At 47.0% G+C, this 27,079-nt stretch overlaps 1 protein-coding gene across 4 annotated transcripts; it reads left to right on the top strand.

The window, feature by feature from the left end:
- Nucleotides 1-380: 380 nt before the first annotated feature.
- CDC42EP3 (CDC42 effector protein 3) lies at nt 381-24,105 on the top strand. Of its 4 annotated transcripts, none has more exons than XM_078444794.2 (2): nt 381-639; nt 22,093-24,105. In XM_078444794.2, exon 2 carries the CDS (start codon nt 22,326-22,328, stop codon nt 23,088-23,090), a length of 765 nt encoding a protein of 254 aa, XP_078300920.1. In that variant the 5' UTR covers nt 381-639; nt 22,093-22,325; the 3' UTR covers nt 23,091-24,105. The 4 variants fall into 4 exon arrangements, with proteins under 4 accessions (XP_078300920.1, XP_060508749.1, XP_060508743.1 ...); XM_060652766.3 differs by lacking the exon at nt 381-639 and adding an exon at nt 951-975; XM_060652760.3 differs by lacking the exon at nt 381-639 and adding an exon at nt 1,158-1,660.
- The last annotated feature ends 2,974 nt before the right edge of the window (nt 24,106-27,079 follow it).

Genomic DNA, 27,079 nt, shown 5'->3' with positions numbered 1-27,079 from the left:
TCACGGCCATTTGACCTGTCAACTATTATTTTCTTTGAGGGTTTTACCACTCCACCCAAGACCTTTGCTTTCCAGAGCAGTTGCGTCCGTTTCCTTTTCACTTCACCTTAACGTCAGCCCTGGTTTACCACGCCGGCTTAAAGTGCATCCTCTAAGGTTTCAGACCCGGGGGGCTTCGCCGTGAGGACCTGAAGCTGACAGCGCTCTGGAAAGTCAAGGTCCTCTGCAGGGTATCTGCTTTGTGCCAGGATTTCCGTCCAACCTGAGCGTCCCAGGGCCCCGGCCAGGCCGGGAGCGCCCGATACGCCCCCCCTGCCCCGGGCTCCAGCCGCCTCCCCGGGCCGACCGTGCGGGCTGGGACTTCACAGCCGGAAAACGCCGCCCTTTCCTGTCGCCTACTCATTAACCCAGGCGGAGGACTCAAGAAGGAAGAGACGGAGACGGATTAAGAAAATTAATTAACCCGGTCCAAGCTGGGCCTCCGGACGGAGGGGCGGGGCGTGCCGCGGCGGTCGCCGGAATGACCGGCGGGCGCAGGTGCCTCCAAGGGCGGAATTTTAGGCTCCCGGGCCGGCAGCTGCGCCACTTGCGCCTCGTCGCGCGTCGGGGGCAGCCGCCACCCGCCTGTTCCAGCCTCAGGCAAGTCTCTTTAGGGACCCCGCAGGAGAGGAAACACCTCCCCCTGGACTGGAAAAACCTGCAGCGTCGGCTGTTCGCGTGCCCACTTGCTCAGCCCGCAGCCCCGGGCGTCTCCAGTGCGCCAAATCCACTCTCCGGGTTTTGGCAGCAGCTCCAAAGGGAGCGAGCTGGAAACTGACAAAACAAGACCTTTCCCCCGAGCCAGGGCTACGAGTGGCTGGGGGACCCGCGGCCGGGGAGGGTCGGCGCGGTCAGGTGGCCCCGCTTTCCCGAGAGTCACCCGCCCGCTGCACCCTAGCTTCGCCGGGCTAGATCGGCTTGTTGGGACGAGGAGAGGTGGGCGCAAGAGGTTTAGCGCAGGTGTCCAGGGTGCGGGCGGAGTCCCTTTGTCCTCGGGCACCCAGGCGCTAGCACCCGGGGGGGGAGGGGTCCCTCTTTGAGGGAGGTCGCGCTAGCTTCCCGAGACCTCTCTTTGTGCCGAGGGAGCCCTACGCAGCTCCTCGTAGGGACGCCGCATCCCTAAGGGTGGCGCCCGGGTGGTAACAATGGGCGCCCATTGTACTCCCGGGGCCCGCAGGCGCTGCCGCTGCTGACCCCCTCCCGCTCCTCCGGGCCCCGGCGCAGGTACAGCGGCGGCGTCGGTCTTTCGGGGCCGCGCGCACCCTCCGCCCCGCCCCGGCCCGCCCCCTGCGCCGCCGGCCCCGCCCCGCGCGGCCCCGCCCTTCACAGGTTCAGGCTCAGCGTCCGGCAGCCGCGGGCTTAGTCCGGCTCGCATCTTCCTACACCGCTGCGGCCGGAGTCTGCCGGGAGCGCAGCGGCGGGGCGGGAGCGGGGGCCGAGCCTGGAGACCCGCGGCCTCGGGCGCCTTTACGCCCACTCGGAGTGGATAGTGCTGTGAGGTGCCTCGCGGGCCGCCTCGGCTGGATCTGCGGGTAACGGGCTGGGACTGCGTGTGCCCTCGGGAGGCGTCTGTGCGGGGCGTCCCGCCCAGCGTCAGCGGCTGGGATCTTCTGGGTTGCCGGTGAGTTGCTGCCTGCCCAGGGCTCCTTCCTCTCTGCCTGTGAGTCTGTGGGACCCGCGGTCGTGGCCGCTTCCGGCGTGCGCGGGGTGCTAGGCTTGGAAACGCACAGGGAGCGGGGATACGGAGAGCATCGCCTTACCAGCTGGGGTCCAAGGGACCAAAGGGGACGTAAAGCAGACGGGGAGGGGTTCGGGTGGCAAGATCGAGACGCAGAGCTCTACCATTTGTGCCCACCACTTTTCAGGGTGGGGCTGCACGGCTGCACTGCACCCTCCGAGCTATTTTGACAGCCATTCTGGGCGCGTATTCCATTTTTCCATCTCAGAACAAGCTGCACATGGCTACCGCCCCCCTCCCATCGTGGAATGGCACCAGGGCCGCACATGGGTGCCCCGTGCAGATCTTCGATGGCACTATCCGCCGGGTACCCTCTCACTTGACAGGGGGCATTGTGGTTGGAGCTCCAACCTGCAGATCTGGCAGTTTAATTATTGTTATTGTTATTATTATTATTATCATCATTATTTGACGGTGGTTCTGAATGGCTGAAGCGTTTTCAAGATTTTTTTTCCACCTTGGAACTGTCTTGACACAGACAAGTATCAGACACGTGAGGACGAATGGATCTGGCCAGTAATTTTTTTGTTATGAATTATTGTACTCCATCCCCCTCTCGACTTCGAGAGGCATGTGTTTCATCTTATAAATAGAAAGTAGCATATTTTTTGGCAGGACCTCCTTTATACTGTACAGTCTAGGAGAGGTCAGTTTAAAAATAAATATGCACTTGAATGTTGAATTGCCGAGAGCCAAGCTGTGGCTGGGACAAGCTGCGTGGACAGCAGCATCAAAGCCCGGAGCGCAGCTGTGTTGAAAAGAGTAAAAGCCCCAGAGCGCAGCCCAGGCTGACAGTCAAGTAATTACATTTTGTTTAAAAAAAAAAAAAAAAAAAGTGAGTGAATTAAAATGAGGGCGGGAATAGGAATGTCAGGAGAGTACTGCAACATGAATCTTTGCAGCCCTGATGTATTTGGGGGAGTCGCTGCTTATGTGTGCTGAGGGTGTAGGGGGTTCTGGAGAGGGAGGTGCTTGGAAGGGGGAGGGAATTGATGAATGTGTTAGGGAGACAAAGATTTCCTCCCCACCCCCAACTTTTAGGCCTCACAATATTCCAGAGTTTCTTAGGGGTGCTGCTTTTTAAACAGAACAAGAAATTTGGAGTGCAGCAGATGTCCGTGTTTGAATAGCAAAGCCAGTCTTGCAGACTTCCCCTTAAGATCACAAGGAGACAAAAGGCTTACCATGAAGTCTGATGATGGGGTATCCCTAAGGCTATCTAAAAGGCTCCTATAACATTCTTAGAAAAGATCGTTTTTGTATCTAAAAACCAAGAAATGCAACGTCTCTTCTTTTCTGGACAGTTCTAGAGGTCTTCTCTCTGATACCACCTGTAATTTGCACAAGCCTTTCTGGGCAGTTAAATAAGCTAGACAGTATGTGTGTGCCACAAACCCTTTTCAGAATAGATTTAAACACTCAAGAGATACGTCAGGGCAGGTTTGAAATGCCTCGCATGGTCACACCTGGCATAAATAACCGACTATTTGGATAGTCAAGGGATGGTTGAAAGTTCTTCATTAAGTCTCCCAAAGAATGTAGATTTCCCAATCATACTCACTGAATACAACGCTGAATACCAGCCTCTGGGCCCGAAGATAAGAACTTTACAGAAATTTGGAAGTGTTTCTGGATCCATGGCAGTTTCTGTTTTCCAGTGGTATCATCTGCAAGAGATTTACATTATGAATTCCATGATTGGAACGTGGTGCTGTGACAGCAGCTACAGACATGAAATAAGATGAGCCCCCCCCCCCTTCCTTCCAAATCTGAGCAGTGAAATTCTGTTCTCAGTCTGAATGTAACATGTAAAGACCGCTAAAGTAAGGAGCGTTGCACTTTTTTTTAATTGTAAATTTAAATGTGCAAGAGGAATAAATACAAAGGCATGGGCTCACATGAGCTGGTTTGTCTCCAGCTTTTCCTTTAATGTGGTGTTTTGTTTTTTATGTCCAACATGTTCACAAACGCTGCCCTTTTTCTCTTCTAACGTTCATGGTATTCAACAGCAATGGGGATAAGGTAGTTTTAACCTATATCACCCACAGATTCTTACCAGCCTGTACATTTTTCACAAGCTCTGTGCCCAGTAGCCATTGCATGTATCCAGTGGGTGAAGTGCAATACCTAACCTGAAGAAACCCTCCAGAAAGACTGTTTTGATGTTTTCTTTTTAATTATTAAAATTCTTATTTGCAGTCTAATTTCGTTTAGGCCTGGCCTAATTTGTTTCTAACCAGACTCTTGTAGACCCGACTATTCATTGAATAAGAACCTCAATCTATTTTTAAATTTTTTTTTTTTTTTTTAACATTTATTCATTTTTGAGACAGAGAGAGACAGAGCATGAACGGGGGAAGGTCAGAGAGAGAGGGAGACACAGAATCCGAAACAGGCTCCAGGCTCTGAGCTGTCAGCACAGAGCCCGACGCGGGGCTCGAACTCACAGACCGCGAGATCATGACCTGAGCTGAAGTCGGATGTTCAACCGACCGAGCCACCCAGGCGCCCCCCTCAATCTATTTTTAAATACAGTATGTTTGCCAGAGAACAAGGATAGTCATTTGAAACTAGTAGATTGAGCCAGCTACAAAATCTCCTTTACCAAGTGCTGGAGCCCAAGAATTCTGCTAAAACATCATGCTGTTCAGGACTTTGGATGATAAAGCCACTTCCTACATGGAGCCTGTCCGAAATGCCAAGCAGTCTTCTCAGCCCTTCACCCTGGTTAACTCATTTATTCTAGTAATCATTCTATGAAGGAGGAACTGTTAATATCCCCATTTTATGGGTGTGGAAGCTGGGGACAGACCTGTTCTATACGTGCCCAAAATTACACCAAAAGGAACATACCTAAATATGCATATACAGTTTAACAACCCAGTATGTGCATGTAGGAGTGGCTAATCTTGCTTACATGTCAGCACCTCTTAAGGGCAAGGAGATGGGGGGGAAACCCTGAGGTTAAGAAACCTCTCTGAGTCAGGCTGCCTGAGCTCATAGCCTAGCTCTGGCTCTTAATACTTGTGTAATTGGGCAAATTACTTAGCCTGTGTGCTTCAGCTTACCAATTATACAATGAGGATAATAATATTACTCAGAGGATGAAATGAATTTAAAAAAGAAAAAAAACAGTAATTCACTCAGAACAGTGCCTGATCCAGAGTAAGTACAATAAAAGGTTGATGCTTCCTTGTTGCTTTTATTTTTTTCCCAGGTGCTTAATAAATACTCTCTTATTTAATATTCATAACTACTCTTTAACATAGAGAGTATTGTTTCAAGATGAGAACACGGCCTCAGAAAGGTTTAGTAACTTGGCCAAGGCCACACAGCTAAGTAGCTGAATCAGGTCTGGATTCAAGTCTATTTGACCTTGTACTAAATACCACACCCCCACCACCTGGGAGGAGTGGCAGTAAGGCTATTAAATCTGACTCTTCTGAGGGGTTTTGGCCTCCAGCAGAGAATTCATTTCATAGTACTCTATATTCAAAGGAAAATGGTAGTAATTGCCAGCCTTGGGGGATACCGGGTGAATTATTTCATTTTTGAAGATAGTTTAATCTCACAGGTATAGCCATAGTCTTCTGCAGGGGATCCAGAATCAAACCGCTAGAGTTAACGTGAGCATTTAATTTACACCATAAATGAAGAGATTTGCTATTGCTATGTGAAAATGTAGGACTCAGGAAGGAGGAAAAAAAAAAAGGCCCTGCAACATCTAGGTGCCAGGAACTTCTGGGACCAAGGATGGAGTGGAGCTTAGAGAGGACCACAACCCTGCGTTGATGTTCAGGAGAACCAGGGGCTGCAGTGTTCCGTAAGCAGTCTGGATGGTCCCGTCCTTCAGGCCAGTGTCCACACCCAATGGTGCGTGGCCCTTCAGTCCCTGGCACCCAATGGACATTTAATACCTATTTCATAATGACACTGCTTCGGGAGGAGCTAAGCAAGAGGCAGGAGCCGCCAATAAACTGGGCAGGAAGGTTCTGTCCTTGGTGGAAGGCGGGCCTCCTTATAGTTCTGCACCTGCCCCGGACCCTGCCAGATAAGCTTCTGGTGGGACAGAGTAAGGAAGCCTTTGAAACCTAAGAGAGGTACCCTGGATCAGCCTGACTGGCCTCTACTGCCTTGGACTTGTGGGATTGTGATTAGGGGGGGACCCAGACCGAAGTAGGGGTTCTGGAAAGCATGGCCCAAAGTAACTTACATTGCCTCAAAACCAAGAGCAATAGCCTTCAAGCTGTCGGCTTCCATTTGGAATCTTCCCTTCTCCTGCCCCCACCCTTTAATGGTTACAAAACAAAACAGCACCCCACAAACCAAAATAATATAAGTAGCCAAATAGTTATGTAGCAATAGTAGGGTATTTTTCTTTCCTAAAAAAAAAAAAAAAAAAAAGCCTTGTTTGGCCTTGATATATTTCCTCAGTGCCAAGTTCACCAGTGTCTCATGATGAGGGGCCGAGTTCGACAGTACCTCTTGTTTCATTTTTAAAATGAAAACCCATAGTTTTAAAATATGAATCATGATACTGATATTTTCAAAGCTTACTGTTTCTGAATAGCCAGGCAAACTGAGGCATTTGAAAGCTGGTAAATTCCAAATTAGTAGTATTTGATTAATCCTTATTGCTGGCTAAAGTCATGAATGAATAGTAGAAGCCTTGAATCTCAAATATGAACCTGAAAGAACCTGATTTTCAGGGGTTTGGCTTTTGTTTGCATGTTTGAAAAAGTCACTATTCGTCTTCTAGCCTTTGATTCTTTGTTAAGCCATGTTGCATTGATAACACATCTGCAGTTAGCTAGCATAACACCACCTAACTTGCACCCTGAGATATGAATGGCACCAGAAAAGGATTCTTTGGGAAACTGGCTTGACTAAGGTCCCTTTCTGCAGGACTTCTCAGAGCATTTAATATGCCACTGTGTTCGTTGAGTCTCCACGGGGAGACAGTGTCCAGAGTCTCAAATCATTAGCCCGCAGAGCAACCGGCAGGAGTGGTCTGGCAGGCAACCCACTCTGGGAAGCAGCAAGCCAGAGGCTGAAGCCATCCACTGCAGTCTGCCCTACAGAGCTGAAGGATCCCAAGGACATTTTAGAGAGTCAAAGGATTAGAGCCACAAGAACGCACCGGGAGATGTGAGCACACCTGTCATTCTGCTGTTTGATAAAATTAATACAAAACTAATGGAAACAGTCACAGAGGTGCTGGAGTCGAGAAAACAGATTCTGGTCTTGGCTCTGATCCAGGCATAAACTGACTTCAGGGTCTCTGTCTCATAGATGAGGCGTTTGGTGCTAGGTGGTTTCAGATAACCTCTAGCCGTAGAACCCAGTGAGCTGGAATCAGTGACACCTATCAGCCTACCAGTCTTACTACTAATAATGTGAAAACCCTGGGTTGAAAAACAGACCAGTGCAGCTCTGTAGCAAAGCAGTCTGAGCCACCGTGGAAGGCAGAGAACTTCAAAGTCAGGCCTCTATTTAGACAGCTTCCACATTTGGGAATCTGTCATGTTCTGGTGACAACTTGAAGGTCATATCTGTGGACACATCATTGCCAATGATAAATCACTGTGTGTTTAGTTGAAAAAGACCGGTTCTGTTCCAATCCATTATAGGCCGCACCCATTTCCTAAACAAGGCATTTTTGGTTTAATGTGGCTTTGCCATTTCAGAATGCATTTGATTTCTTTACCTTTTGTTTCTTTTTTTTTACTTTGTTTGTTTGTTTATTTATTTATTTATTTATTTATTTATTTTGCCAAGGGTCAGTTCAGACGTATAACATTGATTTTAACACAGCTGGAGATGAGGCTGTAAGCCCTTGGCTGGCCAGCTGTGTCACAAGGCAAACCCCTGCGCTTCTCTGGGTAGACTCTGCCCCCTCGTCTGTGAGGCAGTGGAAGGGGAGGGATGGGGGCACAGAAGAAGCAGACGTTTTCCAGGCTCTCTTCTGCCTGTAGACTGCTGTCATTCTATCACTCTTCCCTCGCTTGTACCCGAGGCATTTCCACAGTGTCTTGTACTTGGTGTTGTAACACTTACTGTTTGAATGATCATCTTTTGACCCTTGCGGCTACCTAGTTAGACTGCCGGCTCCTTGAAAGTAGGGACTGAACCTAGCTTAGGTCAGCTTTCGTCTCTTTTACAAACAGGACCTAATGGGAAAGCAGACGGTCTAGTCCTAGCCTGTTCTATGGTTCTGCCTGTGGCACAGTCTTCTCCCAGTGTTGTCAAGCCAGAAGTCATTTGCACTTAACAGCTTATGCAAATCCTGCGGTAGTAGGGGTGGCTGGGTGGCTCAGCCTGCTTCGGATTCTCTCTCTCTCTCTGCCCCTCCCCACTTGTGCACGCTCGTTCTCTTTCTCTCCTTCTCAAAAATAAATAAACATTAAAAAAAAAAAAAAAGAAAGAAATCGAATCCTGCGGTAGTAAAGTTACTCCTTCCCAGGCTACAGAACCTTCACATTCAAAGGGAGGCGCCATCATCCTTCGATTCTGATGGTCATGATCACCCAGGGTTCTCTGAGAAGGAAGCCACCACCAGAACCTCCTCTGAGTCTCCTCTGGGGAGTTGCAGCCTGTTCTGAAGCTTCCTCCTGCCCGGGTGCCACTGCGGGGGCTCAGTGCCACCCGGGCAGTGCCCGTGTCAGCGCCACGTGTCAGCCTGGTACTGGGCAGAGTAAGGCTCGTTGTGCTTCCTCCTGCTTGCCTGCATCTCTCCGGCCGTGACCGTGTGAACCGTGGACTTCCTGATCCTGGTGGACGTATTGATCATTGGCTTCTGTCTTGTTCCTTATCCAGCTCTAGTTTCTTGGAATATTTAATAACAATTGCCTCTTCTACTGATTTGTCAGCTCATTGCCTAACAGAACTCGGTCAAGCACGTTACACGTGTGTTGTCTCCTCCTAAGAAACGCTATTCCTATCTCCACTCCGCAGAGGAGCAAAGTGAGGCACCCAGAGAAAATTACTGGCCTGCTTTGTACCCTCAATTTGGTACCAGGAAGGATGGGAAAAGATGATGAACATTTAATAGGCTGGTAACAAGTATTTTGATTCTATTAACTTCATTAAAAAGTGTCGTTTTTTTCCCCTTAAAAATTCCCTGGAAACTAGATGTTTCTGCAGATGTAGAATCACAGACCCTAACATTTCACAGATGGAAGGGTCCTTAATTTCGGCCCTGCTCTCATTCTGACAGGATAAAACCAAGGCCCTAAGAGTTGAGTGACAGAAAGCATGAGACCTCTTTCGGACTTTTTTTTTTTTCCTAGCTAAAGCAAAGAAAGAAAATCTTAATGTAAACCCAGTATCTTAAATAACAGATTTTGGAATCTTTTGGTTAAAGAGGAGGAAGGAAATGGGTAGGGATGTTGGCCCTACTCTTCTGTCTCCCTTCCCTTCACCAGTGACCCGCAGGTGCCTCCCTTGAACTCTGGGAGTTCCAGGGAACACAGTGTGAGGAATCTCTATCATAAAATGCTTTGTCTGTAATACCAAGGATAAATCTTACAACTCTGTGGTGATATCATCTCTGTGCAGCTCACAGGCACCTGCCACAGACTGCTACTTTAAGTTAGCGTCGCCTAGAGGAGATCTACCCTAACTCCCTCCCTTCCCTGCTGGAATCCCGACAGCATCTCAGACTCAGCAGGAAAGCCTCTCCTCTTCTTCGGACTGATTAATTCAAGTTGTTCTAGACTTCTTCCTCAGACCCAGCCCCACCTGGCCTCACCATGAACTCTAATCACATGCCTCCTTCTTTCCTTGGGACTCTACAGATGCCCTTTCACCTGACAGCTTGCCAAATACTTAAAGAAAATAACTAGAGGCCCTGAAATTTTTCTTCATCTGACCAACAACGGTTGACGATAATTTTCCCAGCTCATTGAAGTCTCATTTGTCCTCAAGCCTGGGAGAATTGCACCTGGAGAGAAAGGGGGCCTGTACATTTGTAGGAGAAGCTAGCCCCGTGCCAGAGGAAGGAATTATCCTGAGTCAGCTGGAGGTGGCAATTCCTTCCACTTGTGGAGACTGTTCACAGGGTGGACACGAACCATTTTTTTGATGACAACTACAGACAACATTTAAGGAGAAAATGAAAGTGGTTATTTTGGCAGTTAGAGTGGTTCCCCTCCTTCATGTTGAGTTTCAGTAGACGTTCTGGTTTTTCATTTGGGGTCAAGATGATACTTTGCGTTTGCATAGCACTCAGCTCTTATAATCACCTTTAAGAGAAGCGGGTTGGGGGTAATTATCTCCATTTACATAGAAGGTAACTGGCACATATGTGTGTGTCTGGAGTTCTCCAAGGAGCCTGCAAGCCCGGTTCAAAGTTTTAGCTTCTCCCCTAAGGCCTAGAACCTCAGTGAGGGCTCTATTGTTTTGTTTGCCAAAGTGTTCATTCATTTGATACGCGTTTTTCTTAAGTACCTGCTCTGTGCTAGTCCCACATTGATATTCAAAACAACCCTTTTCTGTAGAATGTCCATTATAGTTTCTTGAGGTTTCTTTGTACTTCTTGGGCCAAATAATCCAAATTTCCCCCTTAACCCACTTCCTTTTGAAAGGAAAGGTCAGGAGAGCGAGCTCATTGTTTCTCCCAGGGCCTCATTCTGTAAGATTGACTTAAATATAACTAGTGGGTCTGCATTCAGGGGAATGTATTGTCAATTTATTCTTGAGTCTTGCCTGTCTCTCTGAGATGGTATTTGCACATTGCAGTCAAGGATTGACATCCTTTCCCTTTCAAATAGCACGATAACAAATATTCTCTGCCTTAATCCCAAAGATCTGTAAGAGCCTATGGAATTACTGTGGCTTGCATTGATAGGCTGTAAAATTCTTACCCAGCATGGATAGAGAAAGGTTAAAATGCCTTACAGATGGAAAAAATGAAAGAAAGCTTTTGCCACAAGAGGCCACAGCTCCTTTGTTAAAAGGTTTCATTTATTTTTTCCTGTAGGAGTCATAGAAAGACTCTATCTTGGATTTTCAGCAAGGAGGGCAGGGTTGAAGGGGAAGCAAGACAAGGCAGTCTCTTTCAGACTTTCTCATTTGTTCCTTCATTCAACAAACATTTATTCAGTGCCAGCTGTGAATTAAATATAGTTGTCTCTCCCCAAAAGAAGGCAACCTAGTGGGAGACACAAGCAGTGACGGCAGCATAGTGTGATAATTGGTGGCTTTGAAGTATAAACAAGGTACAATAGGGGTGCCTGGGTGGCTCAGTTGGTTAAGCATCTGACTCTTGATTTCAGCTCAGGTCATGATCCTACAGTTGGTGAGTTCAAGCCCCATGTCAGGCTCTCCGCTGACAGCACAGAGCCTGCTTGGTATTCTCTGTCTCCCTCTCTCTCTCTGCCCCTCCCCTGCTCCTGCTCTCTGGCTCTCTCAAAATAAACATTTAGAAAAAAAATAAACAAGGTACAGACGAGGCTCAGTTTAGGAGGCTTTGGGGGAGCTGGTGGGAACTATTAGCCACAGGGGTAGGCAGGACCCAAATGGCTTATTCTGTGTCCAGGTTACAAGGGTGGGCGTGCTATCGAAGACCGAGAGTGACCAGGTTACTCAGGCATTGTCGCCGGCTCACTCAAGATGAGGTTGGAGGCAGGGAGACCAATGGGGGGCAAATGTGCTTGTGCAGGAGAGAGATCTTGAGGGATTAAAAAAAAAAAAAAAGGCTGAGGCAGTGGTGTTGATGAGAGGAGACAGCTCTGGGCCTTGTTATGGAGAATGAGGCAGGGAGACTTTGTGGGGGACTTCCTGCCATTTACCAAGAGAGGAAAGTACAGAAGGCCTGTGCCAGGTCAGGGAAGGGGGAAAGAAAGATGGCACGTTTGTGTGGGGCGAGTTGAACAGGAAGTCCCTGGGGGAAGCCAAGTGAAGTCTCAAAGACTGGGGGAGAAAAGACCAATGCTGTCTGTGAAGGAGCAGTGTTTTTTTAGTGTGTTATTTGTTTTAATTTCCAATCCGTTGTATACTGATACTAGAGTGCAAAGTGAGTACCTCGGGCCCACACCCAGCTCCCATGCAAGCCAAACGACACAAACTTGTCAATGGCCTGTCCAAGAAGAAGAAGCCACTCATCGTGGGCTTGATTGTTATGGCAATGTCAAAAGGTTTCTAGTAGCTTCCTTTTGCTTTTTTCACTTCTCTTGTCACTAGAGGAGACAGTTGAGGCCACGTGTGGGGGTGTGATTGCAGGGGGATTGTGAAAGGTTGGGGGAGGGACAATAACCATCCAACCCTGTGGAAATGCCATATCTAAGGGCAGGGGCTCAAACTTTTTCTGTAAAGGGTCAGTTAGTATTTTAGACCGAGAGGCCCACATAGTCTGTCACAACTACTCAACTCTGACCTTGTCCTGTGAAAGCATCTCTCCCAGGGTTTCCCAATGCCAACACTACTGAGAATTGGAGCCAGATAATTCATTGTTGTGGGGGCTATCCTGTGCATTGCAGAATGTTCAGCATCATCCATGGCCCCTCTCACTAAATGCCAGTGACACCACCATCCCCAGTCCTGAGAATCAAAAACATCTACAGGCATTGCCAAATGTGGGGGTGTGAAGTCACCCTCAGTTAAGAACTACTGAGTTGTAGACAACATATAAGTGAATGGGCATAGATGTGCTCTAATAAAACTTTATTTACACAAACAGGCCAAGGTCTGGATCTGGCCCACTGACTATAATTTATCAATAATAGCTCTTACTCATAGCACCTTTGCCCACCTTATTTTTATGGAGCTTACCACCTATCTGGAGATATCAGGCATAACATCACAAAACAGAAAAATAACAAATGCAGGCTCTTCAGGAGTCCTAAGAAAGCCTCTGCCAATGCAGTACTGAGTCTGGATTATGTGAGGTGAGTTGGAGAATTTCTCTGGGAAGGAAGTGACTAAAGCAGGTCTTGGAGGATGTTATGAGTAAGGGTCGATGGTAAGCAGGTGGGAGGACAGTCCATGTAAGGAACACAGGGTTCTTCATTTCAGAAAGTTAGGGGGGAAGTGAAGTGTCACTAGTGAGGGAAGGGAGCCATTGTCCCCGGTGAAAGCTGTGTGGTTGTTGTCAATGGCCCCATGCACGTGCTTCCTCTGGGAAAGAATTAACAACAGTGAACACTCTTTTCTAAGAACAGGATGTTTGTTTTTCTCCTTGAGACTCAGGGGGCTTTCTTACGGCAAAATTTTCATCTTTAGGCTTTTCTTTCGCATAAAGTCAAATTCCTTTTGAGATCCTCTTTGAGAAAATTCTTTTGGTTGGTGTCTAGGACCATTTTATTCATTCTTGCTTCCCAGCAAGGTTAAGTTATGATCTCTGCCTCTCATTGATGTTGAGACCATAGTGTATCACTTCTTCGTGCTGTCACAACTCAAGGCAGGTAGCCTGCAGAGGACATTCCATTCTGAACTCACTTACATGCAAGTCCTCACGTTAGCCAACCAGCAGCAATTAAAGAGCCCAGACTGTGGAGTCGAGCTGTGGCAGAAATCGCTCCTCCGTATTTTGGCTGGTTGACCTAAGAGTTGGGCTTAATCTAAGATCACTTCCTGAGAGGTGTTTTCTAACACCTACCTGGCCCGCAGCAAACACTCAGATGTTTGCCATTAATATAAGTGTGAATTCCTTAGAGAAGCAGGCATTTCAAACTTGCCGCTTCCTTGAGGAGCCCCTGCAGACTTGGACTGGGGGGTGGAACCTGGGAGCAAACCAGTTCCTCTCTCATGATGGAAGGTGTAGCAGGGGTTATGGATTTAAACACTTCTTAACTTGATGTTCACTGTGTGCCACGTGTAGTGGGAGGCAAACTGGACCCAGTGCGTGTCCATAGAAGAGCTCTCGGCCCAGTCTGAGGGGACATTCATTCATTCACTGGATAAATATTTGTGTACAGATATTTACATACAAATGACACGGGAGAGCCTGCCTTGGAAGTGGGTGGAGAATGAGATGGCCACTGCCAGCTTCCACATATACCCAGTGCTGGTATGATTGGAGATGTCATGATTCAGCCCATCCAGTGAGAATGAATGGTTATCGAGGACCCCAGCAGGTTGGGAGAATAACATGGAAGGCCCCCTATCTGTCTTTTCACCCCATTAGGGAAATAGAGCATTCAAGGGGCCTGACCTTTGGGGTCAAGTTCTCTTTCTGTATTGATACTGTCCCCGCAACTTTGCAGATCAGGTGGGGATCCATTAGTTATGGAAGCATGCAAGCAGTTCACATATCCACCAAAGTCTAGAGTGCCTGCCTTGGTCCTCCTGACTAGCCCTGAGTCTGTGCCCCATGTAAAACTAGTCATGATAGGGGTGCCTGGGTGGCTCAGGCGGTTGGGCGTCCGACTTCGGCTCAGGTCATGATCTCACAGGTCATGAGTTCGAGCCCCGCATGGGGCTTTGTGCTGATGGCTCAGTCTGGAGCCGGCTTCGGATTCTGTGTCTCCCTCTCTCTCTGCCCCTCCCCCACTCACGCTCTGTCTCTCTCTGCCTCTCAAAAATAAACATAAAAAAATTAAAAAAAAAAAAAACTAGTCATGATAAATGAGTCGGCATTTCAAGAGAACCTGTCCTCGTCCTCCTCCTGCCTTGCTACAGCTGCTGGGGATCGATGTCCCTATTGAGTCCTCCCCAGTAACTGATTTTAACAGGGAGAACAGGTGTGGCTTCAAAAGTGCAGACTCTCGAGGTGGATGTGCTGTCTTCCAGTTTTGCTTCTAAAAAATCTTTCAACTAGTACAATTAGAGCCCGTAAATGTGAGGTGTGTACACAAATGAGCAGTGAGTCCCCCATATGGTATTTGTGGGTTGCTACAAAGCAGGTCGTAAAAGAAAAATAAATACAAGCTGTAGCTGAGTCATAAACGAGAAGTCCATTTATAGGTAAGTGAAGGTGAGATGTATCAGCCTTTCTGAGTGGGTCCATAAAATGCAGTCTGTTCAGTCTGGCTGTAAGTTCATGTGCATGAAAGCTAGGCAGCTGGGGGCTGAGCGAATGGAGTTTCGCTGTCTTGTCACATATAGCTATGTCCTCGGTTTGGATGATGTAGGAGGGAGAGGGTAAGAATCTAAAAATAGAAAAGGCATCTTATCTTTTTAGGGGTAGAGTAAATAGACCAAAAATATGAAAAGCATCTCTTCAGGATGCTGTTTATCGGGTGTTCTCTGGTTACATTTTTTTTCCCTCTTGGATTTTGATTGAAGTTCAGTGTGGAATTTCAAATACTATGATTTTTTTTTTCCTGTGAATTTCAAATTCTTTGGAATTTGAGTAAAAACACAACCATCTTCAAATGGAAAGTCTTCTAGGTAAAGTCTGTGAGTGTTTTCATAGGCGAATGTGACAGGAGGCCATGGGGAAATTGACAGCGATCATACTCCCCAGTAGGAGACTCAGAAGGAGCAGAGACAAAACACCACACATCATGCACCACTGAGGAGGCTTGGGACCAGGGCTGCTCCCTGTGACATCCTCAGACCTTGATCGCCGTCCCCATCCCACAGCCACCCTTTCCATCTTTGAGACACCCGGGGTCTCCCTTGGAGACCTTCTCCCTTGGAGAAGCCAGTGTCCCTGTACCTGCTTCTCAGCTTCTCTAGGGCCTCAGAGAATCAGTTAATCCCTTTTCTATTACAGTTTAAATGACTCCTTGAGATTCCTAAAGATTTGTTTTCCCTTGCTCTGAGTTTTCTTTCAGTCGCTCCCCTCCTTCAGCTTCTCACATGTCACGACCAAGTTCTTTGTCTCCCAGTTGGGACTCCTCAGAACATGTAGGAACATGTTCCAGGTAGCCTTTATCCCTTCCAAAGTGTGGAGTCCAGGATCAAATACAGTTTTTCAGGGCTTATCGCTGTGGAGAGAAATACCCCGAAGATGGTTGGGGGGTGGAGAGGTTCTTGACTGAGTCAACATCCTCCTTCCCTGGGACTGATGGTTCAGATTTGAAGGAGGAACATGTCACATTTTCGCTTGGGGCCCAGGTGGTGTGGCAGTGCTGTGTCTGGATGTTAGGAAAAAGGGAGGCAAAGTGAAAAGTGATGAGAAGGTAGGATGTCCTTGGAGGATGTGACAACCAAGCAAGAAAGGGGAAGTCTGGTACATGCTCACTTCCCGAAAGTAGAAGAAAGGAAAAGCCTGGAGGTCCCTCAGGATGATGTCCCCACCCCCCACCTGCCCCTGTCTTTATACATGTGTGTTTTAAATTAACATCGCAACCTATTTTGCAGGATGCAAGCACGTGTTTGCTCTCTTTCTCCACTAAGAATTACTCTAAAAATAATTAGTAGACCAACCAAACATTCCTTTCTTAAAATAAATGGAATTTAAAGAATCTAAACCTCTTTGTTCTTTTCGGATGAATTGCCAGTCCTGTCAGCTCTTAAGTGATTCAAGAACTGATTTTTTTGTGTGTCACTTCTTAAGAACCCCCTGTTTCTCCCCGCCCCCCCTCTCCCCCCCCGACTGGCCACTGCCCTGCTTTGGTCTTTTTGGCATCATTCTGTTCACCAAAAGGATGGTAAGGAAATGAATCAAAGGGCTGCTTTAGTTTTTTCTTCATTGAATTATTATCGTAGCAGTGATGATTTCTCTTATTAACACTGTCACTCATGCTTCATTCAGTCACCAGAAAATGGAATTGGCCAGCTTGGTGCAGGAAGGATGGCCCCGATACTCTGCCATTCTTATCAAAACCATGACTTTAACTTCTCCTTGAGTCCTTCTGTGTCCTGGAACGCTTGAGCTTCTCCCAGATTCCTGTAAGTGGGGGCCTATGCATTTGCAGCTGGACCCATGTCCCCGCATCTGCCAGACATTCTCTCTCACCTTGATAGAGGGTGACAAGCAGCTGACTGGGATGTTGACCCCCTTTGTTGGCAAATCTAACCTCTCCTCAGTGCCCCAGGACTGGGACCTTTGTTTTCTAAGGGATCTAATTTCCCAGATGAATATGCTCTCCAGTGCCCTTGAAGGGGGGAAAGAGCAGCAAACAGTGATCCACGAAGGGAGAGAAAAGGATTAGCCCTCATGGAGAGTTCAGATTTCAGGGTCAAGAGGAGGGTTTCTGAGAAAAAGCCTATACATGGGAAGATTTCTGTCTGTCTTCCTCTCTTTTTCTTGTCTTCCTGCCTTCTTACTCTCTGACTTTCTGTCTTTGGATTTGAGGAAGATAGAACAGAGGAATCATGGCAACACAAGAAAGCAGGAAGGCCAGGAGAGCCCCCAAGTGTGGGTGGGCAGCATCCTTTGGGTGGTTCAGTACTAAGTGTTTATGATGGATGGTAGAGTCTTGACTGATAGTAAAAGGCTAACAATTCTCTTCATTTGACCTGTAGAACACCCAGAGGGCTGCTCACCGATTCTGGTTGTGTAGCTCATATCTGGACCGGTTGTGTAGCTCATATCCTCTCCCCACTCCATCCTACGGCAAGTAATCCCACTTCCTTCTGGGCAGAGGGCAAAGCCTCTTGGGTGTTGCCTGATTCAGGCTCTCCCACTGGGATTCATCCTCCCTCTGCCTCCTGCCTCATCTGTCAGCTGCCAGCAGCCTCTTGGAGCCCAGGTCTCCTTTTCTGCAAGCAGTGAGCCAGGGACAGGATTTCGTGTTGAGTGTTAGGGACCATCCCGTTCTAGAGCATGGCCCGTGTCACTAGCCACCGCCTGAACAGAAGCTGCACGCCCAAGCCCCAGTGCCTCCTCTTGTCTGTGCTTCCCTCCACGTGGACACTTATGCCTCTTGCCTTTTCTCATGTCTTTGTGACTAAAAACCCTTCTCTTAGGAGATCTTTTCCATTCTGCAAAGTAACACCTGTGCTACCTCTTCCGTGAATGCCTAGTCCCTGCAGGAAGAGGTGATCTGTCCCTTGGCCATGCTCCGGCGAGACAAGGTCAGCCCTCTTCTGAGGTCTTCATATACCCACAGGCCACCACCTTACATTTTGGCTTTTGAACACAACTGCCACAGACGTGTTTACATTATGATCCGGTAACAGGTTGAGTAGACTTCTCAGGACCTTTGTATAAAATTCGCTCCAAGGTGCAGCCTGAAGCTTAAGCAGCCCTTTTTTTTTTTTTAAATAGCTAATGGCTAATTCATTCAGGTGGTTCGAAAACCCAAAATCATACAAGGATATACAGTGAGAAGTTTCTCTCCCACCCTTGCCCTATCCTGTCCATCCCTCCCTGTGGGCAGTCACCATGATTAGTTTCTTGTGTGTGCTCCCAGAGATATTTTACAGACACACAAGCCAATGCAAGTGTATCTATATACTTCTGCACCTATCTGTTTTTCCCTGTAAAGATAGATATCTTTGAGCTCTTTCTGTATCAGCGAAGAACTGTTGAATCCTTCGTAAGACCTGTATGATATTCATTTGTAATTGATGATACCTCAATTTATTTAACCGGTCCTTTATCGGTGGACAGTTAGGTTGTTTCCAACTCCAGACTGTCGTATCCTCCTGGATTTGATAATCTTGTACATGTATTATTTCCCCTGTGTGCAAGTTGGGTAAATCTCTGTAAGTGGAATTCTGGTGCCAAAGGCAACCAGCTTCCAATGAGGTGGGATCTGTTTCGTGCTTTCACCATGGGTATATGCAGGGCCTGACCCCACCCTTATCAGCCCAGTGTGTTATCACATATTTATATCTTAAAGAGACTTTGGGATGCACCTCCTTCATAATTTGGGAGCTGACTGAATTCCAGCGAGTGTGATTATTAAGAGACAGGACCTTAAACTCTGGAGCCTGGCGACTTGGCTTAGTACCTTCATAGCCACGTAGCCTTGGCAGAGGGGACTCAAGACTCATTGTCTGGACCTCAGTGCATCATTTATAAAATGGGGATATTAACAGTAGCAGCCTCATGGGTTCTTGTGGGTGAGCTGGTACATATCCAAGGTTGGCACAGTGCCCAGAACATAGAGATGCTCTCAGTAATATTTAGTGTTGATGGTTCCCGGGAGCATGCACATACCCTCCCCGGGACCAGCTCTTTTGTTAACAGCTAAGAAACTGTGCCCATTAGATTTCTGCATTAGCAATGACAGAGAAGGTGCGGAAAGAATAGTCAGGCCAGGAAGGGAAAGGGACATTGATGTATGTTGGCTGATAAGCCAGGGAGCCCAGGATATCCAAAAAGGAGGGGAGGAAGCAGCCAGTGTAAGAAATCCTCATTATTAGCTCAAGCATGGTTGCCCCTGAGCTGAAAAAGAAAGATAAGATAAAGGGATGGGATTAGAGCTCTGTTTCTCTAACACTACATTGCAAATAGCAGCTCACCTAAAGTTAAAAAGACATTTTTGTCCAAAATTCCTTAAAAAAAAAAAAAAAAAAAAACAACTTCCAATGTATGGGAGCTCAGAGCACTGGTACATAGTAGACATTCAATACAAATTGTTTGCAAAGCTCTAGAAGCCTACATCCCTGTCACACAATAAACACTATGTAAATATTTATAGAAAGAAAAATGTATCTTCTCTTCCACTCCAGGCTCACTGCCTGCAGCTTATCTAACCTTCACTCACCAAGCCTTTTCTTCCTTTTTTTCTATTTTTTGTCCCTTCCTTCCCACCTTTGTGTCTGTGACCCTGATGTAAAACCCAGCTTCTACCAGTCTGAGCTGGCCTCTGGCGAAGGGCCGGCAGTGCCTGTGGCCGTGGCTGTGGCCGTGGCCTGCAGGGACTGAGGGCAGAGCGTTCTTCCCCTGAGCCTTCCGGGTGCAAATGTTTCCTCTCCCTTCTCTCCCCAGCGCAGCCAGGCGCTGTTCAAGTGAAGGGCGATTGTGAGTGATCCGGTCAGCAGGGCAGGGAACTGTTCTCTGGCTGCATCCTCGTGGCATTTTTCCTTTTCTGCCTGATTTGAAGTGCCTTGCCCCGGTTTCTGGCCTCGCGTAACCCTGGCTCCACCAGCTGACCACGGGCAGCCCTCACTTGCCCCTGAGTTGGCGGTGGACATGCTGTATCTTTCCCTGGCAGCTGTGCTCCTGGCCGTGTGTGCCGTGGACACCGCTCCGGTGGGCAGCTGTCCCTCGGGGCTCCCTCCCACCTCCTGGGGGCCCGGTGCCCGGGCGGCTCCTGCAGGCCACCATCTGCCACGCTGTGCCCAGAGGTGCGGGAAGGCAATGCCAGCTTCCCCCCGAGTGGCAGGGGCCCCAGGCTGTCGTGCACTTACAGACGGAGGAAGTCCTGCCATTGGGATCCAAGGCTTTGGAGTTGTGACATTTGCTACTGCCCCCAGACCCAAATTAGCGTCAAAGCCGAGAGAATATCCGGACCCACCAGCCTGGCTTCTTAGGCACATCTCCATTAGTAACAGTGTTTCCATGCGATCCTAACCTCAAGTGGGAAGCAGAACCAGGGGGTGCCTCTGTGTGGCCACAGCAGCAGCACTTTGGGGAGGTTTGAACCAGGTCCTTACTTGGGACGAAACGGAGAGATGCTGAGTGTGAGGTCCTAGGTGGCAGCTTCAAGGTCGGCTCACTCGAGGTGCAAACCCACTTGTGCTACGTGGACCACCTTCCCACGCACGAAGCCAGGGCGGGGTGGGCCTGTCCAGCTCATCATCGGTCCCTGCCTTGTCCAGTCTGGGTGCAAGCCACTTCCCAAACGGAGCCTGTTGGTGCCTTGCCACTGGGTGCCAGAGCACGGTTCTTTCCACCTGCCACGGGGAAATGAACTCGAAATTTTTATGCGTACAGCCTCCAGCTGCTACAAAGCAAATGTGGCTGGCTCTCTTCAAGCCACCATCCAACTCAGCTCTTGGATAGTTATTTATTTATTTGCTCCTCTGCCAGTGAGGAGGAGAGCCCGATGGGAGAGGTCTCAGCAGAGCATTTCAGGAATTCCCTCAGTGGGAAAGGTTTTTAACTTCTTCACGTCAGCTGATGGGACCAAAGAGTCAGAGGATTTATTTTTAAGAGATGAAGAGTTTCTCATCTGTAAGATGAGAACCCAGAGCCCCACACCTCCTGGCTTAGCACTTCTCATTGTGTTAAGTTGCATGTGCAGGGAGGGTGTGTGCATTTTCTATGCTGGTAACACACTACCAGAAACTTAGTGGCTTACAACACCACCTAAGTTATTGTCCCACAGTTTCTGTCAGTTGGGAGCCCAGGCAGGGCTTAGCTCCAGGATCTCATCAGGCTGGGAGACAGATGCCAGGGGGCTTTGCTCTCATCAGAGGCTCAACCGGGGTGGGGGGGATCTACTTCCGGTTCCCTCAGGTTGTTGGCAGAATTCATCTCCACGGGCCCTCCCTCAGCACAGCGGCTTACTTTTTCAAAGCCAGTGAAAGGCACCTTTCTCCAGTCTGCTAAGATGGACTCTTTTACCCTGTCACCTAACCACGGGTGACATCCCATCACCTTTGCCACATTCTGCAGTTTAGAAGCAAGTCCCAGGTTGTGCCCACACAGGTGTTAACACCAGGAGGCACATCATGGGGGTTACCTTGGGGTGCCACCTACCACAGGGAGAGGACACAAACTTTATCAGGAAGTGTTCCAAAAGTATTTCTAAGACCCAGCCAGTTGTAGATGATCACACTGGTTTTTGTTTGAAAAGAATCAGTTTTGTTCTTTTCCTTCTATCTCAGAATGTCTCCAAGACCTGAAAGGCTTGACAGCCCAGTTTTCTGTGCCACAACTCGATCCCAGCTCGGGCTCTGTCATGAACTGACTGTATGTTCTTGACAAAGGGTGATTTATTTTGTGACTCCTGAATCCCTATTTTCTCATTTGTGCGACTGGATTTTGCTAAGATTTTGTTGGCCACTGGCACATAATAGCCGCTGTCACTTAGTAAATGGTATTTCCAACCCCTTTCCTTATAGGACTATTTGCTGCATTGCATTAGTTTTATTTAGATACAGAACTCAGCAACAAAATATTATCAAACAAAAGGGAAAACATTTTAAAGCAAATCTACTTTGTATCTAAGGAGCTGAAATCACTCTGGTCATGTGCTGACAGCAATTCTTATAATAGAGAAAAATCTAAAAATCTTAGACATGTGCAGAAAATTGTGTCCATGGCCATGTTTAGAAAGTACTGATGTCATAGGTATGAGTTTTTTTCCATCTCTTTGTTTCCCCCAGAAATAAGACCAAGATTAGTAGACCCTTAGTAAAAGACCCTAAGATTAAAGTTCTTATCCTACTTGATGGAGGGAAAAAAATAGAGTTTGGCTTTAGATGGGAACTGGTCCTGCCTTTATTCACAGGCTCTTGAGAAAGAGGCAGGCCCAGTGAACCCTAAAGGGTCAGCTGAATATAACCTGCTTTGGTTTCCTTTCCAGGTTTCTCCCCGCCGTGGGATGGGTTGGATGATGTAACTGGCTCTCCAGGACGCCCCACTTGGCTGTGACTTCAGGAAGGCCTTTTCAACCCAGTCTCATTTCAGAGCCACTTCTAGAAGCTCCTTGAGAAAAATGATGTGACAGATCCTATCAGAAAGGATATTCGGAGCTTAACATCAGCGAAGAAAGTGGCCCTTTTCCCTTTTGCAAAGTAGACCTCCTCCAACTCCAAAATGCCAGCCAAGACCCCAATTTACCTGAAAGCTGCCAATAACAAGAAAGGAAAGAAATTTAAACTGAGGGACATCCTGTCCCCCGACATGATTAGTCCTCCTCTGGGAGACTTTCGCCACACCATTCACATCGGCAAAGAGGGCCAGCACGACGTCTTTGGAGATATTTCTTTCCTCCAGGGGAACTACGAGCTTTTGCCTGGAAACCAGGAGAAGGCCCGCATGGGCCAGCTGCCCGGGCACGGCGAGTTCTTCCGGGCCAACAGCACGTCCGACTCCATGTTCACAGAAACGCCCTCCCCGGTGCTCAAAAACGCCATCTCCCTCCCGACCATCGGAGGCTCCCAGGCGCTCATGCTGCCCTTACTGTCACCGGTGACGTTTAATTCCAAGCAGGAGTCCTTCGGGCCGGCCAAGCTGCCCCGGCTTAGCTGTGAGCCTGTCATGGAGGAAAAGGCCCCAGAGAAGAGCAGTCTGTTGGAGAACGGGACAGGCCACCAGGGAGACGTGTCGTGGGGCTCCAGCGGGTCCGCGTCGCAGTCCAGCCAGGGCAGGGACAGCCACTCCTCCAGCCTCTCCGAACAGTACCCCGACTGGCCGGCCGAGGACATGTATGACCAGCCTGCCCCGTGCGAGCTCGTCAAAGACAAGACTAAATCAGAGGAGTCCCTCTCCGATCTCACGGGGTCCCTCCTCTCCCTGCAGCTCGATCTGGGGCCCTCGTTTTTGGATGAGGTGCTGAATGTCATGGATAAAAATAAGTAACAGACACCACCAGCTCTTGTCCTCGGGGGTAAAAGGTATCATCAAAAAATAAGAACTAAACCAACCACAGTCGGAGAGAAGAGCTTCACTGGCTATGTTTGCCACTGTGTGATAGGTTTTCTAAAATAATGTTCCTACAAAGTATTTTTTGTATCTGTTATGCCCTGTTTGCAAAAACAAAACAATAACAACAAAAACTGTCCTGGCGAAAAGGAAGTGAGTCGGTCAGAACCCATTTTTTTTCGGTGGGTATTGCTGATGTTCAGCTCACGTTTTTTTGCTTCCAGACACGTTAAGAAATCTGGCCCGGCCAAGATTGGCACTAGCTCGAAGGGCTGCACAAGTCACATTAAAGAACTTCACAGTACTCTAGCATTTCCTGAGCAAGAAGAAGTCAAAGTTTATTTAACACCTAAGCCTTTTTTCTAGACTCTTTTCTATATTACATCATTTGGGCTCGCCATAGCAAATTCTTCAGTGTTAACACTATTCTCTGTTTTCACATTTGAACAACTTTATGGGTTTGGGGGATTTTCTTGTAGCTCTTATATATCCCTATATATTATATCTATATCGCGAAATTTTGACTGTCCGCTACATGTTGGTAAGACACAAGCAAAGTATTACTGTAACTAAGTTATTTTTAAAGTTAAAATATATTTTTATGTGCCTTTGGCTTTTTATTGCAGAGTCTACATTTTATAGGTATCACATCAAATGTTGTCATTTGACTTGTTTCCATTTGGGGTCCCATTGTAAGCTGCGTATGTATATGTTTGGAAAAGTGTATTCATATTTAGCTTTATCTCTTTTTCTTCATCTGTTAATCATACTTTTCACAGCAACCAACAATGGATTGTAAAGTATAAAGGCACAGGTTACTCAAGATGCTTCTGCAGAGACTGTGGGCTACACCATATAATGTTATTTGGAAATATAGATATTTTAGTACAGTACATACTTGCATTACATAGGTACTTCATGCAACACAATAAAGAGTAAATGTTAAAATGAAGTTGCTTGTTTATAGTAATAAATAAAAACATAAGAGAATAATAATATTTTCCTTAAGTCCAGGACCAGAAAAATTGCTTCTCTGAAGTATGTGTGAGCCTTTAAAATAAGGTATGAGGTGATTTCCATCCACTCTGCAATTCTGATTATTTCCCAAAGCTTTGAGATTCCAGAAACAGCACCCCTCAATTTTAGGAGAAATGAGCGAGATCAGAATTTTTTTAAATATTTTGGGGACAGTGTAAGTCGGGGAGGAGCAGAGAGAGTGGGACAGAGGATCCAAGGCAGGCTCTGCACTGACAGGCTGACAGCAGCAAGTCTCGTGGGGGGCTCAAACTCACAAACCACGAGATCATGACCTGAGCTGAAGTCAGACGCTCAACCCACGGAGCCACCCAGGGGCCCCTCAGTACTTTTTAGGTCAATCGATGCCATCTTCTCAAAATTCATTTCTGTGCATCTCTTACTTTAACACACTATGGCAAACTCTTGTAACCCCAATCCCATCCTTGTTGGACAGATGTTTCCTTGCTGCAGGTGCCATATAAACAAGATTAAGGAGGCTAAAAAGAGGGCAGTAGAGAACACTCCTCTCTCTCCCCCCACCCCCACACCAAGGAGGAGAGATGCCTGAGGATGTCAGTTAAGGAACGGGAACAGGAAATGTACACAGCGATTCCTGCCCTGCTGTCAGCACCCTCCTCCCCCTTCAAAGTCAAACACTTGCACATCATAACTTTCATTTCTCCTTGAACTGTATCCTGAAATGACTTCCTCTCTCAGACATTTCAATGATTGTCCCACCTGGTTTGGAGCTGTTGCAGTTCTATCATCCGATCATCTAAAATAACCTCTGACCTTCAGGTGAAACACGGGACAACTAACCACATAGAAGAGGAAACCAGTTTCCTTGGAGCACCGAGTCCCTGCCCTAATTTCCCAGCTGTATTTCTATCCCACGATTGTCCAGTGTTCTTCGGTTCAACCAGACCCTTTTAATGCTTTCCCTGTCTTAATTATTGGTCACATTTATTCTCATGTTACTCTTCATCTGCAGCATGACCTCAAGGAAAAGGTTAAACTACTGGATAAAATGATAATGTTTGTGCATTCCCTCTGCTACAGTATTGTTTGCGAGAATCTAAGCAATGATGCGTCCTTGCAGGTATTTAACTGTTATACTTTCTCTGGGTCTTTTCCCATACAGTCTCCCAGTAGATTAGGTATAATTGAGACGGTACAAATATGCCTCTACAGGAGAGGAAACAGCTACATCTGCCTTATGGTTTGGTTAAGGCATTTCTCCCTTGGTAGCCCTTCTGATACCTGGTTCCTTCTCCAGGGAGCAGGTACAGAGCTGCTGGGGGCTTTCTGCACAAAGGCACTTTCCACTTGCTGAGAGCCGAATTGATGTTCTCGGTCTATGAACATTCTCCTGCTTTTAACCTTATTTATCAAGATGCACTTTATTTGCAGACTCAGAATGGCAAGCAACCTGTGACCCAACAACCAGGAAAGAGACCATGTAGCTTGTCTAAGTTGAGACCCTTCGTGTGGAGGCAAGGTTCTCGTAGGTAATCTTTTCCCTGGGCGATGAGACCTAACAAAGGACATGGATATATTACTTCTGCCTCAAATTATTTGCTTAAAAAAAAAAATGGAAACATCAGGGTACTTAGCTCTTTGCAAATATAAACAGACAAAAGGAAAAGTATACATTACATGATGGCTATTCTCCTCCTAGTATGAAGCCTGGTGAGACTGAATCATTTTACTGTGAAACCTAAAACAAGTCAACATGATGGTTTCTCTCCAATAAGAATTTCTCCTTTGGAAATCGTTACCAACCTAGTCCCTGATTTAGCAATTCTAATAAATAAAATCTTCAGACTTTAGAATTCGCTTACCAGACTAATATGAATGACTGACTAAAGTTTTTTTGGACAAGTCAATAAGCCATATACATAACTAGGTTATTGGCTGCAACCCTGTGTCTCCACCCATACTTTTGGGCTAGATCCAGCAAGATAAAAGAAATTTCCAGATGCTAAATGATAAACTAGGATTGACTCAGATGGGTAACCTGGTTTATTTAGCTGTATGGTACACTTGGGAATGTCACAATACTCAAAACTATGTTCACACATTAACTTATGTGTGGTTAAGCAATACAATTATTTTCTTTTTTTTTTTTTTTTTCAAAAAAATTTTTAATGTTTTTATTTATTTTTGAGACAGAGAGAGACAGAGCATGAGCAGAGGAGGGGCAGAGAGAGAGGGAGACACAGAATCCGAAGCAGGCTCCAGGCTCTGAGCCGTCAGCACAGAGCCTGATGCGGGGCTCGAGCTCACAGACTGTGAAATCATGACCTGAGCTGAAGTCGGATGCTCAACTGACTGAGCCACCCAGGCGCCCCTACAATACAATTATTTTCTAAAGAAGAAGATGATCTCCCTGCTTGCTTGATTGATCGACATGTTTGTTTCATCTGATGATATCTGGAAAGTTGCATGCTTCATTGGGATAACACACCATTTCATCCAGCCAGTCTTCCATCTGAGAATGTTTAATTCTTAACCTTATTCTTAGAGCAAGTGATTATTCAGAAGTAGGCCTAACCATTTCTTACTTGAGTTTCCAGGGAGTCATCATTCTGTGGTAAAATGCTGCAAAGAAAGTCATGTGGAAGAACCCTGCTTGTTCTGTGAAGAGATGTATAGCACAATGAAGTCTATTTTACTACAGTAGTCCTCCTTATCTGTGGTTTTGCTCTCCAAAGTTTCAGTTACCCATGGCCATTGGGTCTGGAAGCAGATTATCCTCCTAATCACCTCCAATCACCAGAAGGTCAATAGTAGCCTAATGCTTTGTCACGATGTCTACTCACTTTACTTCATCTTACTATGCAGGCATTTCATCAACTCTCACAGGAAGGGGGAGTACAGTACAATAAGCTATTTTGAGAAACCATTTA

The sequence above is a fragment of the Panthera onca genome, chromosome A3 (assembly GCF_046562875.1).
Source record: "Panthera onca isolate mPanOnc1 chromosome A3, mPanOnc1 haplotype 2, whole genome shotgun sequence".
Lineage (NCBI taxonomy): Eukaryota > Metazoa > Chordata > Mammalia > Carnivora > Felidae > Panthera > Panthera onca.
The sequence above is the reverse complement of the archived record's forward strand: the minus strand, read 5'-3'. Positions and strand labels throughout refer to the sequence as shown.

Bases quoted from the DNA above. Each gene is read 5' to 3' on its own strand.
- CDC42EP3 (XM_078444794.2), top strand. From the start codon at position 22,326: ATGCCAGCCAAGACCCCAATTTACCTGAAAGCTGCCAATAACAAGAAA.